Here is a 15675-nt window from a genome sequence, read left to right as displayed (position 1 = left end):
AGGTACTGTCAAAGACTGCATAGGCTAGTTCTTCACTGGATAATTAAAGCAAAGTTTGCTCTGGATATGGTGGTGCAGGCCTGGAATCCATGTTGCCACCACTCAATTTTAAAAATAAACATTTATTATTTGATTTATATGTATGTATTGGTCTGCATGTTTGTATGTGCATGTTCATTCCAGTGCCTGTGGAGGCCAGTAAAAGGTGTAGATTCCCTGGAGCTGGAGTTCCAAGAAGCTGTAAGTGTGAGTGTTGGGAACTAAATTCCTGTCCTCTGGAAGAACAGCAATTTCTCTTAACTGCTGGGCCATCTGTGCAGTCCCCTGCCTATAGTTTTTGCTTGTTTGAGACAGAATCTCACTATGTAGCCCAGGCTGGCCTCCAATTTGCTATTCTTCTGCCTCAGTCTCTTCACTGCTAGAATCATGGCTGTGTGCAACCATGCCCAGCTTCTAGGATTCCTAATGTCAGACTGGCTATTCTCCATTCTCCCAACATTTTGCCAATAGCACTGTCTTGCCCACCAATATTTTTTAAAATATTCTGGTTTATGGGCTGATTACAAACAAAGAAAATAGCCAAACACCATTCATGTTAATTAATTAAAACATAAAACTTAAATAGTATCTAACCTGAATACTGTTATTTAAAGGATAATTCTAATAACAACTAACTTCAGGCTATTTTTCTAACATAATCATTAAATTGGTGGAGAAAGCTATGAATGATGTTAAAAGACCTAGGTAGCCTTGATGACAATACACTTGAAGAATGCTGTCGTAGTTCTTATATCTAGTAGGCTGGTCATTTAAATCTGATTCACAGGTTAAGTATGTAGAGCCTTTAATATTGGATTTGAATAAAACTGCAATAATTATGTATGGATTGTCTGAACTGCAGGAGAGTTCATTAACTCACTTTATTTTAAGGCATGCTGAAAATAAATGCAACATTCTAAGAACGTGCAAATTAATGGAAGCTGGAAAAAACTGTCAGAAAATCCTGAAGAATTTCTCTTTCCTCCATAAAGAAGAAAGTACACAGAAAACATAAGAGATACATGTCAGAATAACCATCATAATAGCTGGGACACTGATAACAAGAAATAGCATGTTCTAAGATGTCTCCTTGTTCTTGGTGAAAATCGCCTTCCCAGGTTAGCTACGCAGGAACACAGGAACTCCAGCTTTCCAGTCCTCTTTTTAGAATGTATTCTTTTCCTTCCTCAGCCACAGACAATACAGCCATTTTCAGGAGGAATCTCTCATTTGCCTGCCCTCCATCTTTGTTGTCTTTGCTTTGTAAATGATAAACAATAAAGTGCACCCACCTCATTCTCCAAAACAGCTTTGGAACTTGAAGATTTACTAAACACAGACTTATTGGCTATTGAAATCGTCAATAATTTCACTATGCCACCCATACAACATAAATCTTTACTGACATTGGCTAACAAGGGTTTAAGAGTTGGAACATGTCCTGTAATAAATTTCTAGACAGTTAAAAATCACTATAATTTTATTCTAATGCATTATAGATTGCCTGTAATGTCATCCTGGCCAGGGTGACCCATTTCTAATTTTGAACAGCTGTTCAGCTCAGGAGTTAGTTAATGATTAAATATAAATTGCCTGATTTATTAGTGTGAATGGCTGAGCTTCCAGGTCAATGCTGTATAGACAAAATCATCAGTCTTGATGCCTTTCAGAAGTTAACTGTCTCCTGTTCTAGTCAGAAAGAATTCATCCTCAAACGAAAAGACCTGACATGTTCAATTAACCCTTTAAAAATGTATTTTTCCTACTTAACAACATATGAGATTTTTTTCCCTTTTTATTGTCTAAATCAGCATAAGTCCAGCCTTTAGAAATATTCTCTGTGTTAGAGATACTGGGAAAAGCCTGCGCCCACCCTGAAATTTGCTTCTGGACTCTAGGAACAGTGTAATTATATGACATTCTTTTTGACAGGTACCCCACAAATGGTAAACACTCCAACTAGTTAAATCTTACCACATGAAGTGCAAATAGCTATAAAAAGATTTCTAGTAATAAGATTTCTCAATTGATCTAAAATGATTGAGTCTTCAAAGAATCTAGAATCTTTTTTTTAAACAAAAGAAACTCCAGTAATTCATTTATTCAACAAATATCTGTCAATGACTTTGATATTGGGAGACTAATCTCTGTGCCTGGAATATAGTGGTTCATAAAACATTAAGATCCTGTTCTTGAAAAGCTTATATTCTATTCGAGGAAAAAGAAACCCACACAAAAATGTATGTATCTATCCCTTCCCCCACAAGGCTCAGGGAACATTGTGGAAGAGGGAGTGTAAGAGTCAGAGGTCAGGGAGGACCAGGGCCAAACAGTTCTAAACATGACAGGCCCTTTGTATTCATGAACTCATAGCAGCTGAGGTTGCCTGCACAAGATCACGCCAGTCAACACTGTAGCATGGAGGGGGAAGGGGTTCATGAGCCTCCACTCCTAGTTAAGGAGTTATTGATAATGGAGGGAGAGCCAGTTTTCTTTAGGGCTATGACATCTTGTAGGTTGCCCATGATCCAGTGGATGGCTCTATATGCCATGCATATAAGGGCAGCACCAACTGGACTCAGTAGGTTATAAAACAGGAGGAAAAGGAGGAGAAGAAGAGGAAGAGAAGGAGGAGGAGGAGATGATGATGGAAGTTGGAAGGATGTGAGGGAGGGTCTGGGAGGAGTTGGAGGGGTAGAGAGGTATGACTTAAATATGTTGCATTCATGTGTGAAGTTGCTAAAGAATAAATCAAGTGTGTGTCTATATATATATGTCATATAAAAAACTGTGCTGTGTGATGAGAGATGCTATGAAAAACTGTAATGTAAATAGAAAAGAGCCATAGAGTGCTCTCTCTTGTTCTGCACATGCGTGCGTGCATGTGGTGTGTGTGTGTGTGTGTGTGTGTGTGTGTGTGTGAGTGTTTATATGTGCTTGTGGGTATGTGTTGGGCAAGGTGAGTGCACTTATGTACCGAAACCGCCTGCTGAAAGAAGCTTTTAGCAAAGAAGTGAGGGAGTCAGGCACCCATCAGTGGAGGAAGGAGAGTACAGCTGTGGCGGAGAGGCCAAAAGTGGCAGATTGGAGAGCAAACAGCTTTGTGAGGAGGACCAAGGCCTCTGGCAATGCAGCAGGAGGGAAGGGGTGAGGACAGGGAGCCATCCAGAGGCCAGATCACATAAGCCACAGGAAGCCTTTAGACGGTGCTTTGAGCAAGGTGATTAGCTATTATGAAGTTCTGGGTAAAGTGACGGGGCAAATTTGGTTTTTAAGCTGCCCTCCAGCTACAAGGAGAGAAAAGGACTTTAGGGAGAAATGGGGAGGGCAGGAAGGTACTCCAGGAGTGATGCTGGTAGTGTGGACACTAAGGGGGGGAGTGAAGGAAGTGAGAAGAGCTGAGAGATCCGAATGGACGTTCAAGATAAAGTTACAGAATATTTCAATGAATCAGCTGTCTGTGAAATTAGAAAAAGCCAAGGCAATTCAAAAGCTTTTGGTCAGAAACAATACAGAGGATTTGCAGTTATTGATATGGGATGGAAAGTGCATGTAGAGGAACGGTGTACTTACAGAAGGTTGGTGGGGTTCAGGTTGTAGCAAGTTTAAATTACATTTAAAAAAACCTCATAAGCCTAGTTGTGGTGGTTCATGCCTATAATATCAGCACTTAGGAAGCCGAGGCAGAAAGATTGTTACACTGTGAATTTTAGGCCAGCCTACACTACAGAATGAGACTCTGTTTAAAAAAAAAGGAAGGAAGGAAGGGAGGGAGGGAGGAAGGAAGGAAGGAAATAAGGAAGGAAGAAAATAAGGAAGTAAAGGAGGGAGGGAGGAGGGAGGGAAGGAGGGTAGGTTAAATGGGAGTCTACTAGAGAGATTTGGGAAATTTTAGGCAAAGTACTGGGTGTCTTATTACTCATCACCTCAGTCAACACCTACCATGTCTACCATTGGCAATTTTTAAATGTATCTTTAAACTACTGTAAATCACGTTTTCTATCATCTTCACCTATTGTTATGTACTTACCAGCTACATGCATTTCTAATAATACAGTCACGTACTTTTTAGTTACACATTTTCTTAGTTCACATACTTTTTACATACTAAGTGTATCATATACCAATATCGATATACAACTATATAATATCTAATGTAACTTATGCCTAAATAGCAATATTTAGATATAATTCTTATACTATGAAATTTATTTTTTGAAGTATATAAGTGAGTTTTCAGTATATTCATAGACTTGGACAACCATCTTTATTATGTAATTTTAGAATGTTTTTTCCTTTTTCCCCTCCCTGACAAAAACCCCTCTGTGTTTATTAGACATTATTCCCAAAGCCACGGCACCATGCACAGTTACTGGCAACCACTTTCTGGCTCTATGAATTGGTCTATTCTGGGTATGTCATACTCCTGGCTTTTTTTCAGTTAGGGTGATAGTCTTGAGGTTTATCTATGGTAGAGCATCACATGGATATATTATACTTTTGATACTATACTATTGATGGAATTTGAGTTCTTTCTATTTGAGGCTGTTGAAATGAAAACTGGCATCAAAACTTTTGTATGGGCACTTGTTTTCATTTCTTCGTGTATATATCAATGAGCAGCATTGTCAAGTTACATGATAACCTCACCTTTACCATTTTGAGGAACTGGGCTGGGTGTGATGGTACTTGCCTTTAAGCCCAGCACTCAGAAGGCAGAGGTAGGCAAATCCCTGTGATACTGAGGCCTGCCTGGTGTACATAGCAAGTTCCAGGACAGTTGGGGGTACAGGGAGACTCTGTCTCAAAAAAACAAAACAAAACAAAACAAACCTCCCCCAAACACCCCCTTCCAAAAAAAACAACCAACCACCACCAACGACAAAACCAAAACCAAAAATCATTTTGAGGAATTGCCAAACTGTTCTCCAAAGAGGATGAAACATTTTATGCTCCAATAAACAACATGGAATGGTTCCTGTTTCCCTATATTCTTACCAATATTTGTTATTGTCCTTTTTTTCTTTTTCTTTCTTTTGTTTTAGGGATGGAGATGGTTTATTAATCACTAGAGTAAAAAAAAAATACATCTCTATCTATAGGCACATATATGTATCAGATCCAGGATGAGAAGGATGTTTGACCCCAAGACATCTAGCATTTTTACCTAGGTGGCACTATTAAGGCTGCTTTCCCCTTCTTCTTACATATCCTTCTAACTGTATGTCCTGTGTTCAACGAATGAAGACAATAATGCTGGCTTCTTCGCAAACCAAGGCACCATCACAAGCTGCATCATCATGTTGTCCTTGTTTTCTATTATAACTACACTATAGGGTATGGAGTTTTAATATGTATTTTCCTAGTGACTGATGTTGACATATTTTCATACATATGGATCAGCTAGCTGTATGCCTATAACTGGGAAATGTCTAAATTCCTTGCCTATCTTTTAATTGGCTTATTTTTTTATTTTCCCTGGAAACATACGGACAGATAATACCTCTTTTGAGTTTCATCATAACCTCACATAGATAATGTATGTTACATATTAACCAAATTCCCATTTAGAGACAAGAAAACAAAGCTGAAGGGCTTCAGGGACTTGCCTGAAATTGTTTAATGCCACGTGGTAGACCAAAGAAAATCTTATATTATAACTTACTCATGTCAAAGGTCATATGCTCTTCAACTATACATGGTAATACAAGGAAAAGTTAATGAGAATTATTTTAAAAATTTTATCTAGGGGCTAGAGAGATGGCTTAGCAGTTAAGAGCTCTGGCTGTTCTTGCAGAAGACTGGGGCTCCATTCCCAGCACACACAGGGTGGCTAACAACCATCTGTAACTCCAGTTCCAGGGAATCCAATGCCCTCTTCTGACCTCCAAGGGCACTGCACAACAGGAGTACACCTATCTACATGCAGGTAATATACCCATACATAAAAAAATTAAAAATAATAAGTAAAATATTTTAAAACTTTTATCAAATGGAAAACTATTCATGCTAGCATGTCAGTTACCCACAAAAAAGGTTTAACAATAAAAACATAAACCAATCAGGTTTAGCATGAAAACATGATTTTCTGGTAGAACTCAGAGGCTAATATACCTACCAGCTGTCCTAAGTTCTATAACACATCTTAGTAAAAACAACCTTTATTTTTGTTTTTAAAGGATTTTATAATATGCTAAGAAAAAACAGGAAGAAAAAAGGGAGGAGGAAAAAGGGAGTAGGTAATCTACCAGCTAGCAACTGAATTGTGTTAAACTGGGTACAAAACAGCTAAATCTTGACAACATTTATATCCTCTTTTTTTCTGTCTTTTTGAGACAGGGTCTCCCTGTAGCCCCAGCTGGCCTGGAACTCACTATGTGGACCAGGCTGGCCTTGAACTCACAGAGATCTGCCTGACTCTGCCTCCTGAGTGCTGGGATTAAATGCCACCACTCCTGGCCATATCCTCTATTTTTATTGGAAACTATGCAGATGTCACAGAGTTTACTGATGACATATTTTAAAAGCACCTGCTTAGTCACTTGTTTTGTTTTGGGGCAGGACCTTATGTTGGCCAGGCTGACCTCGAACTGATTTTGTAGCTAAGGATAACCTTATCCTTAACTCTTGATCTTCCTGATTCTACCCCCTAAATGCCAAGATCACAGGTGTGCACTGACGCCTAGTTTTATAATTGGTCACTTCTTCCTTCTGGTAACTTTGATCCTGCAGTCTGAGTGATGATTAAATATTCTGCTGTAATGTTGATTCTATGTTTATTTAGTTAATAACAAGAAATGATAATCAATCCAAAAAAGCTGACCTAAGCATTTCAGTGAGACGTTCGGAAGGAAAAATAACTTGCCTCCAGTTCACTGACGAGTCTGTTGGCTAGGTCAATGGTCTTACTGGTTTGATTGACCTCTTCCTGACACCGGACCTTCTCAGTCATTGCCTTTTCAAACGAAGCTGTGAGTCTGCTCAGATTTTGATCCAGATCCTGAACAAGAGTCAAAATTCACTTTAGAGATTGTTTTTAGTTAAGACAAATATTACAGTCGTTAGAAGACATCTGTTCCCTGCAGGGAAGTGAAAGGAATCCCCTTCTCTCCTTTGCCCTTACACTTTAGGGAAAAAGAGAAGGATCTAATGATGACCAATATGCCAGGGTCACCACAGACTGTCCAACATCTTGCCACATAGTCTTTTCCTCTTCCCTGGGGGTCGGGAGCATGGAGGGACTGAACTGAGTGGATGTTTCCTAAGATTCAAATACATGTGGCCCCCTTTGTTCTGGTGCCTAAGCCTCATCCTCCAGAACTAGCTGTGCTATTTATTAACTTATAGACAGAGACTAGAGGCTGTTTCACTCTGTAGTCCAGACAGGTCTTGAACTCTCAATCTTCTTCCCTCTGCCTCTCAAGTGCTAGGTTTATAGGTACATGCCCTATGCCTGGCTCAGTAACCTCTATCAAGGACAGAGGTTTGCTTGTGGTTCGCTACCCACTGATTCTGTTTTCAACTGGTTCACACTTGAGGTAATAAAGAAGGGGGTTAATTACTGAGCTCCTTCCGACCTCAGCAATTTGACTCAACTTGATCATTTATATTTTCTCTTCTGGAAATTTGGGGTTGAGACTCAGAGGTAACCTGCTGTTTTAAAAAAACTTGGGAGGTTATGTAAATTTGGGGGGGTTCATTTAGAGGGACATCACCTTTTCCCAGAGGAATAGAAAAGCGGACTAAATAGTGATAGATGGAAAATAATTAAATAAAAATTAAGACAGAGGAGGGCACATCGATGCTTAGCTGTTCCTGCCTCTGTGCAAGGGATGTCGGGCCCCTGTGTGCTGTCTTGTTGGTCTCTCTTAACCAGGGGGAATATTTCTTTCTGTCAGTGTGGACATGCGCAAAGGTCATGTAAGTGATGTGCAGCAGCTCCATTCACTAGTACGTGACTAAATGAAGACGGTACCCTAAATCTGCAGATCCCGGACCGATTTCATAAAATGTGTTTAACACAATAGTTGCTCAAGAAGTCACAAGAGTGGTGGGTAGGAGGACACGTTCGTGGTTACCCAGTCTTGTCACACATAATACAGTGCCCCCCAGCATGGTGCAGTGGTACTGAGCACTGGTCCTAATCCCTGTGCCTCTTCTGGTCTGTGGGCTTTGGGGTTGTCTTTCATTCTCTTTTACTTTTGTACCACCCCTTCTCTCCTCCACCAACTTTCATTTGGCCTTTATTCCTATCATTTATTTTTTACTGTTGTTCTCATCTGCCTTTTTTTTCTGAAGCAGATGTGGCTAAGAACCTCAATGAGTCTAATAAGCAAATTTTATTCTTTGAATATATTAATTGTATAAGATAACAACACATGCTGAGAAGCCCAAATTTGAAAACCTGAAATGTTCTAAAAATCAAAACTTTTTCCCCTCTTAAAAAAATTGTATGGGGGGGGCATGTGTATAGAATGTGAGCCTGTGGGTGTATGTGCATGCCACATCATGTGTGTGGAGGTCAGAGGACAACTTTGTAGAGTTGGTTCTCTCCTTCCACCTTTGCATAGGTTCTGGGGATCAAACTCAGGTTGTCAGACTTTTGCAGCAAGTACTTTACCTGCTGACCCATCTTGCTGGCCCTCAAAACATTTTAGTGTCAAGATGACACAAGTATTAAATTCCATTTGACTTTATGTGACAGGTCATAATGCGGGCACATTAAAAACGTATAAAATTACTTTCAGGCTACATGCATAAAATGTGTATGAAATGTAAATCTATTTATGTTTAGGCTTGGGTCCCAGCCCCAAGATATCTCATTATGTATACGATAATACTCTAAAGTCCTAAAAAAAATCTGAAATTCAAGATGCTTCTGATTCCAAACATTTCAGATAAAAGATACTGTATTAGTTACTTTCCCATTGTTGAGATAAAATACCCTAAGAAAAAGCAACAAAAGAAGAAAGGGTTTATTTTGGCTTATGGTTCCAGAAGGACGGAGTCCATCATGGTGCGGAAACCATGGCAACTGGCAGGGAAAGCATAGTGGCATCAGCAGGAAGCTGGTTCTTCACATTTTCATCCACACACAGGAAGCAGGATGTGTAAACAGGAACTGAGGTGAGGCTATAAACCCTCAAAGTCCACCCCTAGTGATGTATTTCCTCCAACAAGGCTCCACCTCCTAAAGGTTCCACAACCTTCCCAGTGTCGCCAGCCAGGAATCAAGTATTCAAATACATGAGCCTATGGGGGACTTTTCTCATTCAAACCGCCACAGATGGTAAACGCATATCCCTTCATAACATCACAACTAACAAAGCACTGACCCTCCAGCTCATGCCAAGCTGTAAGCACCTGACACATGTTGCTGCATTTGGCTGGTTCACTGAGCCCAGTAGGGATTTCTGAATTTTACATATAAGGAAAGTAGAGCCAAAGAGATAGAGTAAGTTATATGTAAGTCCAGTGGCTGAGAAGGAGCTGGTATATAACCTGTGGTCTGTGCATTCACAGCTGTGCTCACACATCCAGCCTCTTCACTGTTCCGGGTGGCAACTCCTCTCAGGATGCACTTACCTCCACCCTGAGACATAATCTCTCCTGGTTCCCATTCTTCGGTACCTCAGGTGTCCTTTCTCCTTGACTGTCTGCTGTTCTCCCATTGCTTCCCTTATGCACATAGATCCTGTTTCCCATTTCATCTCTCAGTCCTAAGTTAATCTTTCCAGAAGACAAATGTGACCTGTTTATCCCTCCAACTTTTCAGCTCTAACACTCTACCAGCTCTCCATAAATGGTGTGACATCAAGCCATGTGACTGCAAATCCCTGAAGAGGATCAGGGCACTCTGCTGGGGCCCACAGAATCTACACTTATCCTACGCATTGTCTACAGTCCAGATAAATGGAAATACAACTAGTGTTCATGACTGTAACTGTTTCTTTTAATGAATGTTATACATTAGCATATAATGCACTGAGTTTCATCACAGTACCCCCAAACATGTATATCATTATGTACTTTGTTTTCAATTGCTCCCTTCTCCACTGCCCTCCCCATGCCACCTGCCCCACTCTGGCTGGTCCCCTTCCTCCACCCAATTAGTCTTAACTTCTGCTTTTTTATCAGATACATTCCACTGCGCTATATTTTTCACCTCCCTTAAGATCCCTTCTTTCCCGTTCACAATCTTTCACATTTCAACACACACACACACACACACACACACACACACACACACACACACCTTTTAAATATACATTCTGAATATAAGAGGAAAAGTGATATTTGAGTATGGTTTCTTACATTTAACATATTTTCCAGTTGAATCCATTTTCCTGCAAATGTCATTTTATTTTTCTTTATAAATGTATAACACTCCCATTGTGTATAATAATTATTTTTCACATAGAAAGAAGTCCTGATTATTATAAAATGTGATGTATCTTAGTCTTTAGGACAAGCACTTCAGCGAACGCCACACAAGGTCTTGTGTAGTTGTGCACCAACCTCCCTTTCCACCTCGCACTGTGTCAGCTCCACACACTCACAATAATGCTCTGGTCTGGGTATGCTGAGCTAGCTACTCATGGTCATTCTAAGAACATGTGATCCTGACTGGAATGTTCTTTCTCCATCTTCTAGGTAAACCCTACCTATCTTTCATGGCTCAATTCAAGAAGGATCTGCTCTACCAAGCCCGTTCTGAGCACCCTGTCCTCACTCTCACACAGATCACTCCGTTTTTCAAATTCCAGGAATAGCTAATGTAATCTCTCTTGAGAGCATCTAGCAAGTTAACCGCATTATTAAACTCATGTAAGAGTTTCCAGAGCAAGCATTGGGCCTTATTCTTCCCTGGACCAATGTTTAATATGCCTATTGAAGGACTGGAGCGATGTCCAGTGGTTAAGAGCACTGGCTGTTCTTGCAGAGGACCCAGTTTGGTTCCCAGCATCCACATGGCAAATTGTGAAGCTCACCATCATCTGTAACTCCAGTTCCAGGGGATCCAATGCCCTCTTCTGGTCTTCACAGGCACTACATGCATATGGTGCACTTATATTTATGCAGACAAAACACTCAAAATTATTTTTAAATATGTCTGTTGATTGTGATAGTAGTCATGAGCCCTCAGCTAGAGAAAATAAATGCTTTGGATAAAATACAAGGTGTTTAAAATATAAGGCTTGTTGTTACTTTAATAATTTTTGAGTATCTCTCATGCCTCATGTATCAAAAATAAAAATTAGAAGATATTAAAAAGCTTATGATTGGCATGAAATGACTGTGTGTTGGGATGAGTCACTATTCTCTTAGGCACAGGGCATGTGACACAATGGAGAAATTGGTAAAGTCATTTAGGGGACTACTGTGGTTTGAATACGAACTGTTTCTAATAGCTCATGTGTTTGTACAGTTGGTCCATAGTTGGTGCTGCTTTGGAAGACTGTGGAATCCCTCAGGGTGGAGTCTTACTGGAGAAAGTAGGTCACTGGCGTTGGGCCTTGAAGTTTTATACTGCTGCCCCACTTCCTGTCTATTGTCTACTTCCTGACTGTGGTTACCTTCCTGCTACCATGCCTTCCCTGCTGTGAAGGACTGTACCCCTTCTTCAACTGTGAGCCAAAACAAACCCTTCCCTCCTTAAGTTGCTTTGGTCAGGCATTTTGTCACAGCCTGAAAAGTAAGTAATGCAGGGACTTTCCTGCAGAAATTATCCCAAACCAGACCTAAATGAACTGAGAGGAACCAGTAGGTGATAAAGCTGTTTCCCAAATGGTTGTCCCTGTTAGGGAAGAGCAAAGGTCAGCAAAACCATGGCCATGGACCAAATCCAGTTGGCCATCTGTTATGCTATGACCTCTGACCACAGAATCCATTTTACATGTTTATATGATAAATGTAGAAAAGACTGTTAACCCGTCTCCAAGAAAGGTTGTATGAAAGGTTAAGAACATGTAGCATGCAGCTCACCCTGCTTGATATTCTTGGAGTAATAAAAACATTTGGTCTCTGACCACAAGTCTCATGTCTTCTGCCAGCATCTATTAGATTGTAGTAGACTATCTTGTTAGCTTTCAAGGAGAGTAAAATCTTGGTCCCTTCACAGTTCTTGACAGTCTGGCTCTTAGACTACAGTAATGAGTTTTACATGTGTATATTCTGTACAAATGACTTTTACCTAATCTTGCAACCAATGGTTAATCTTCTCAGCTTGTTTACAATGTAGACAAGCTCACTGAGCCTTGAGCTCTTCTTGTAACCTAAACATATTAATTCCTCATGACCCTTCCCTGCCCTGGACCTAGAATACTGAATGTATGGGTGTGTGAATATGGGAAATATCAAAAGCAATGTACAATGAATTTATTCCATTTGTGTTGTAAACAATAGATGGTATTCAACTGGTAAAATGTTTATGTTAGGGTTCCAAATAGCAGCTCCCCCAACTCCCCAACAGGAACCTACAGACTTTGGAGCCTGGAAAAGGAAACTTAGCTGATAAGCACCTTGACCTTTGAGGTCAAGAAGAACAAACTCTGCTGAGAAGCAGCCTGCCTTTCCTCTGACCTCCAAAGATAAGATAAGCAGATTTCCTCTTATCTTAAGAGGGAAAAAGTAAACACTTCCAGACCCTAATCCTACCTGCTTTTCCTGCTTCCCCCTCCCTGATTTCTCCCCCAAACATTCCCCCCTTCCACACCCTAAAGCCCCCCATATATAAAGTCCCAGCTCACAACCCGTGAGCTGACATTTTTCCCTTCCCCGAGGGAAACGTGTCCCGTGCGAAATAAATCTGTATCCCGCTGAGAATCTGTGCCGCTCGCTCCCGCCCGCTCTCTACCTATCAGTTTATGATTGTATATGTCTGTATGTGTCTTGGTCTAGGGGTCAGAAAGGACAAAATTCTTATGATAAGATAAGGGTCTGACTTTTACTTCCCTACTTTGCTGGATATACAGCTTCAATGAAACAAAGAGGGAGCCCTTGTTCTGGAGCACAGATCCCAGAGAAATCTAAAGGAACACATTCTCAGCAGTTCAGGTCTGCTCTTGGCCTTACAATGAATGCTAAGAGTCAGTTTTTTATTAAGGCATCGCTATAATGTGGCACAGTGAATGCCACATCAGATCTTAGAAATAAATGGCGTGAGGAAAAAAGAACTCAGTCCAAAAACTCTAGCCCCCTAGCTATCCTGAACTAGAGTTTCTCCACTTAAGACTGCATCTAGAAACCTTAAATTTACTGATTACTGGGCTCTACTAACAGAGGCTCTGACTCAGTAGGTCTGAGCTTGGGCTATACATTCTATACTTTTAACCAGTTCCTAGGTGACAAATATTGCTGCTGGTCCAGGGGACACACTTGGAGAAACACTACTTTAAAGGGTATGAACTTAAATTTCCTTTATGGTTATCCTTAAGCCTTATTTAATACATGACAGAGGGCTGGGTAGATGATTCAGTGGGTAAACAGTGTGCTGTGCAAGTGTGAGGACCTGAGTTCAGATCCCCAGAACTGAGGTAAAAACCAGGTGCAGTAGCTTACGTCTCCAATCCCAGCACTCTTACAGCAAGATGGAAGGCAGAGACAGGAGAATCCCTGGAAAGGTGTGGGCTAGCTAACCTGCTGTACAGCAGCAAACAAGAGACACTGCCTCAAACAACATGGAAGGTGAGGACTGACATCAGAGTCGCCCTCTGACTGCCACACATCCACACATGGCAGGTGTACACACATGAAGATAGAGAGAGAACACGGTAGCCTTTCTTACACTGAGCTTAGGAATTTTTTTTCACTCAAACTTCACTAGAAAGCTGTCTTTTATTCTAAAACTGGAGACAACGACTCAAAAGAACAAATACACAGAGGTAACACTCTGGCCCGATGATTCTCCCAGGCAGCCTGAACACTGCCATATCAAAAAAGTTCCTACTGTTGTAAGCAAAACAGGCGACATAAGATCAAGAGCAAGAAAACCTCAGGGCAGGTTGCCTAGACGAGAGGAGTAAGGTCACGAGGAAGAGCAGTGAGAGGATGGAAAACACAGAACAGTGAAGATCAGACTTTTACTTGGGTTGGATTTCATTGCCAGCTGTCACCAGACAGAAACTACGCAAAGGTTCTTTGTCCTTAGCATGTGCAGACATGTGGCCTTGGCGCAAGCCTTGGAAAGACTTGTAGCTTTCTGAAAATCCAGCCTTGCTAAAGGGCTGAGGGAACTCGTTTTTCATAGCCATCTAAACTATTACTTTGTCCTTTGCTCTGTTGGAACATCTAGCTCTAAGGCTTATCAATATGTTATACAGAGCATATGTTAAAACAGCTGACATCAACAGCTTTCAGCTAGCTATGTCCAAAAGATTATTAATTCTTTAAACACAGTCTTAACTTCATGGTTCATGGTCAACTATATGGTTGCCTTAAGCATTCTTACCCCTTTCCCTGTGAACATTAAATTGCTTTTAATACTAATTAATTGCTTTTTTAATATCTGCATCAAGTCATTAACCTTAGATAACATTTTCTCAAAGGTTTTAGTCAAGATGGTGATGATGGTCATTTTTATGAACATGTTTATCCTAAATGCCTCGCAATCAGCTGCTGTTCCTGATGACTTGGTTTTCTTCCACTAGTCCTCAGGTATGACTGAACAACATACTGAGTATTATACTAGAAATATGGTGATTTGGCAGGAAGAGGGAGTGGTTAAGTCTCCTGGGTGAGGAGGGGAAGTGAAGGCCTATTGAAGGAAGTACCCCCAAAATAAGAGGGAATGAATTACCAAGAGAGATGCCATATGAGAAATCTTCAGTGCCTACTGACCGTGCTTTTAAACCACTGCCAGCATAATGCTTTGTAAATCAGACAATAAAACCAGAGCACAATTCAATGCCTCCCTAGTATATCTGCAGAGTCGTTGCTTTGGCTCTGCCCTGGACAGCTGATCTGACTTCTTTCATTTTGATAACCTGCCCTGAGATTTTTAGAGGATGTTCTATGAGAAAGCACCTCATTTTTTTAAATTTATTATTATTATTTTTTTTTTGCCAGATTCACCAGTACTAACCAATGACATAGGAGATGCAGCTTAAGCTTTATACTGTAAGAGGCCTGTGTGACCACATGGCCACTCTGAGTCATTCTTGGCTACAGTGGCTTGAGATGTATCCTCTGCACCCATTTCTTTTTCTCCACATTTCTATGGGGCAACACATGGTCTTTGTCCCCACTGTCTCCTTATCTATATTCTTAGGAGAGGCTTCTCTCTCCAGTTCCATCCCTGAACATCACCATGCAAGTTTTCTACAGCAAAGAATGGAAATAAGGTTTCCGAAGCATCCCCTGTGAGCTACATACTGAAGGGTTTCTCAGTCCAGCAGATGGGGATGACAGCTGAATGTACTGGAAAGAAATGGCTCTCTGGAGAAGAAGACAGACAGACATACACAAAGCTCCAGAGGGGTCTGGAAGCAGGGGCTGCTAGAGGATCTACTCTGCACACCAGCTCTGGAATGCACAGCCTCTAACTGCTTTCAGTCTTTTAATCCTTTCCTCATCTTCAAATTCAGAAATGGGGGGTCAATTTAGTGAAGCCTGAATCAAATATCTAGGCCTTGGCTA

At 40.8% G+C, this 15675-nt stretch overlaps 1 protein-coding gene across 1 annotated transcript in view; it reads right to left on the bottom strand.

The window, feature by feature from the left end:
* The window catches only part of Dnah11 (dynein axonemal heavy chain 11), a 381221-nt gene that overhangs the window by 94498 nt on the left and 271048 nt on the right, over nt 1-15675 (bottom strand). The window contains exon 62 of the mRNA XM_029567531.1: nt 6905-7039. Within this exon, the coding sequence (XP_029423391.1) occupies nt 6905-7039 (135 nt within the window). The remainder of the gene's footprint in view (nt 1-6904; nt 7040-15675) is intronic.

Source organism: Nannospalax galili, unplaced genomic scaffold (assembly GCF_000622305.1).
Source record: "Nannospalax galili isolate Female #2095 unplaced genomic scaffold, S.galili_v1.0 scaffold158, whole genome shotgun sequence".
Lineage (NCBI taxonomy): Eukaryota > Metazoa > Chordata > Mammalia > Rodentia > Spalacidae > Nannospalax > Nannospalax galili.
The sequence above is the reverse complement of the archived record's forward strand: the minus strand, read 5'-3'. Positions and strand labels throughout refer to the sequence as shown.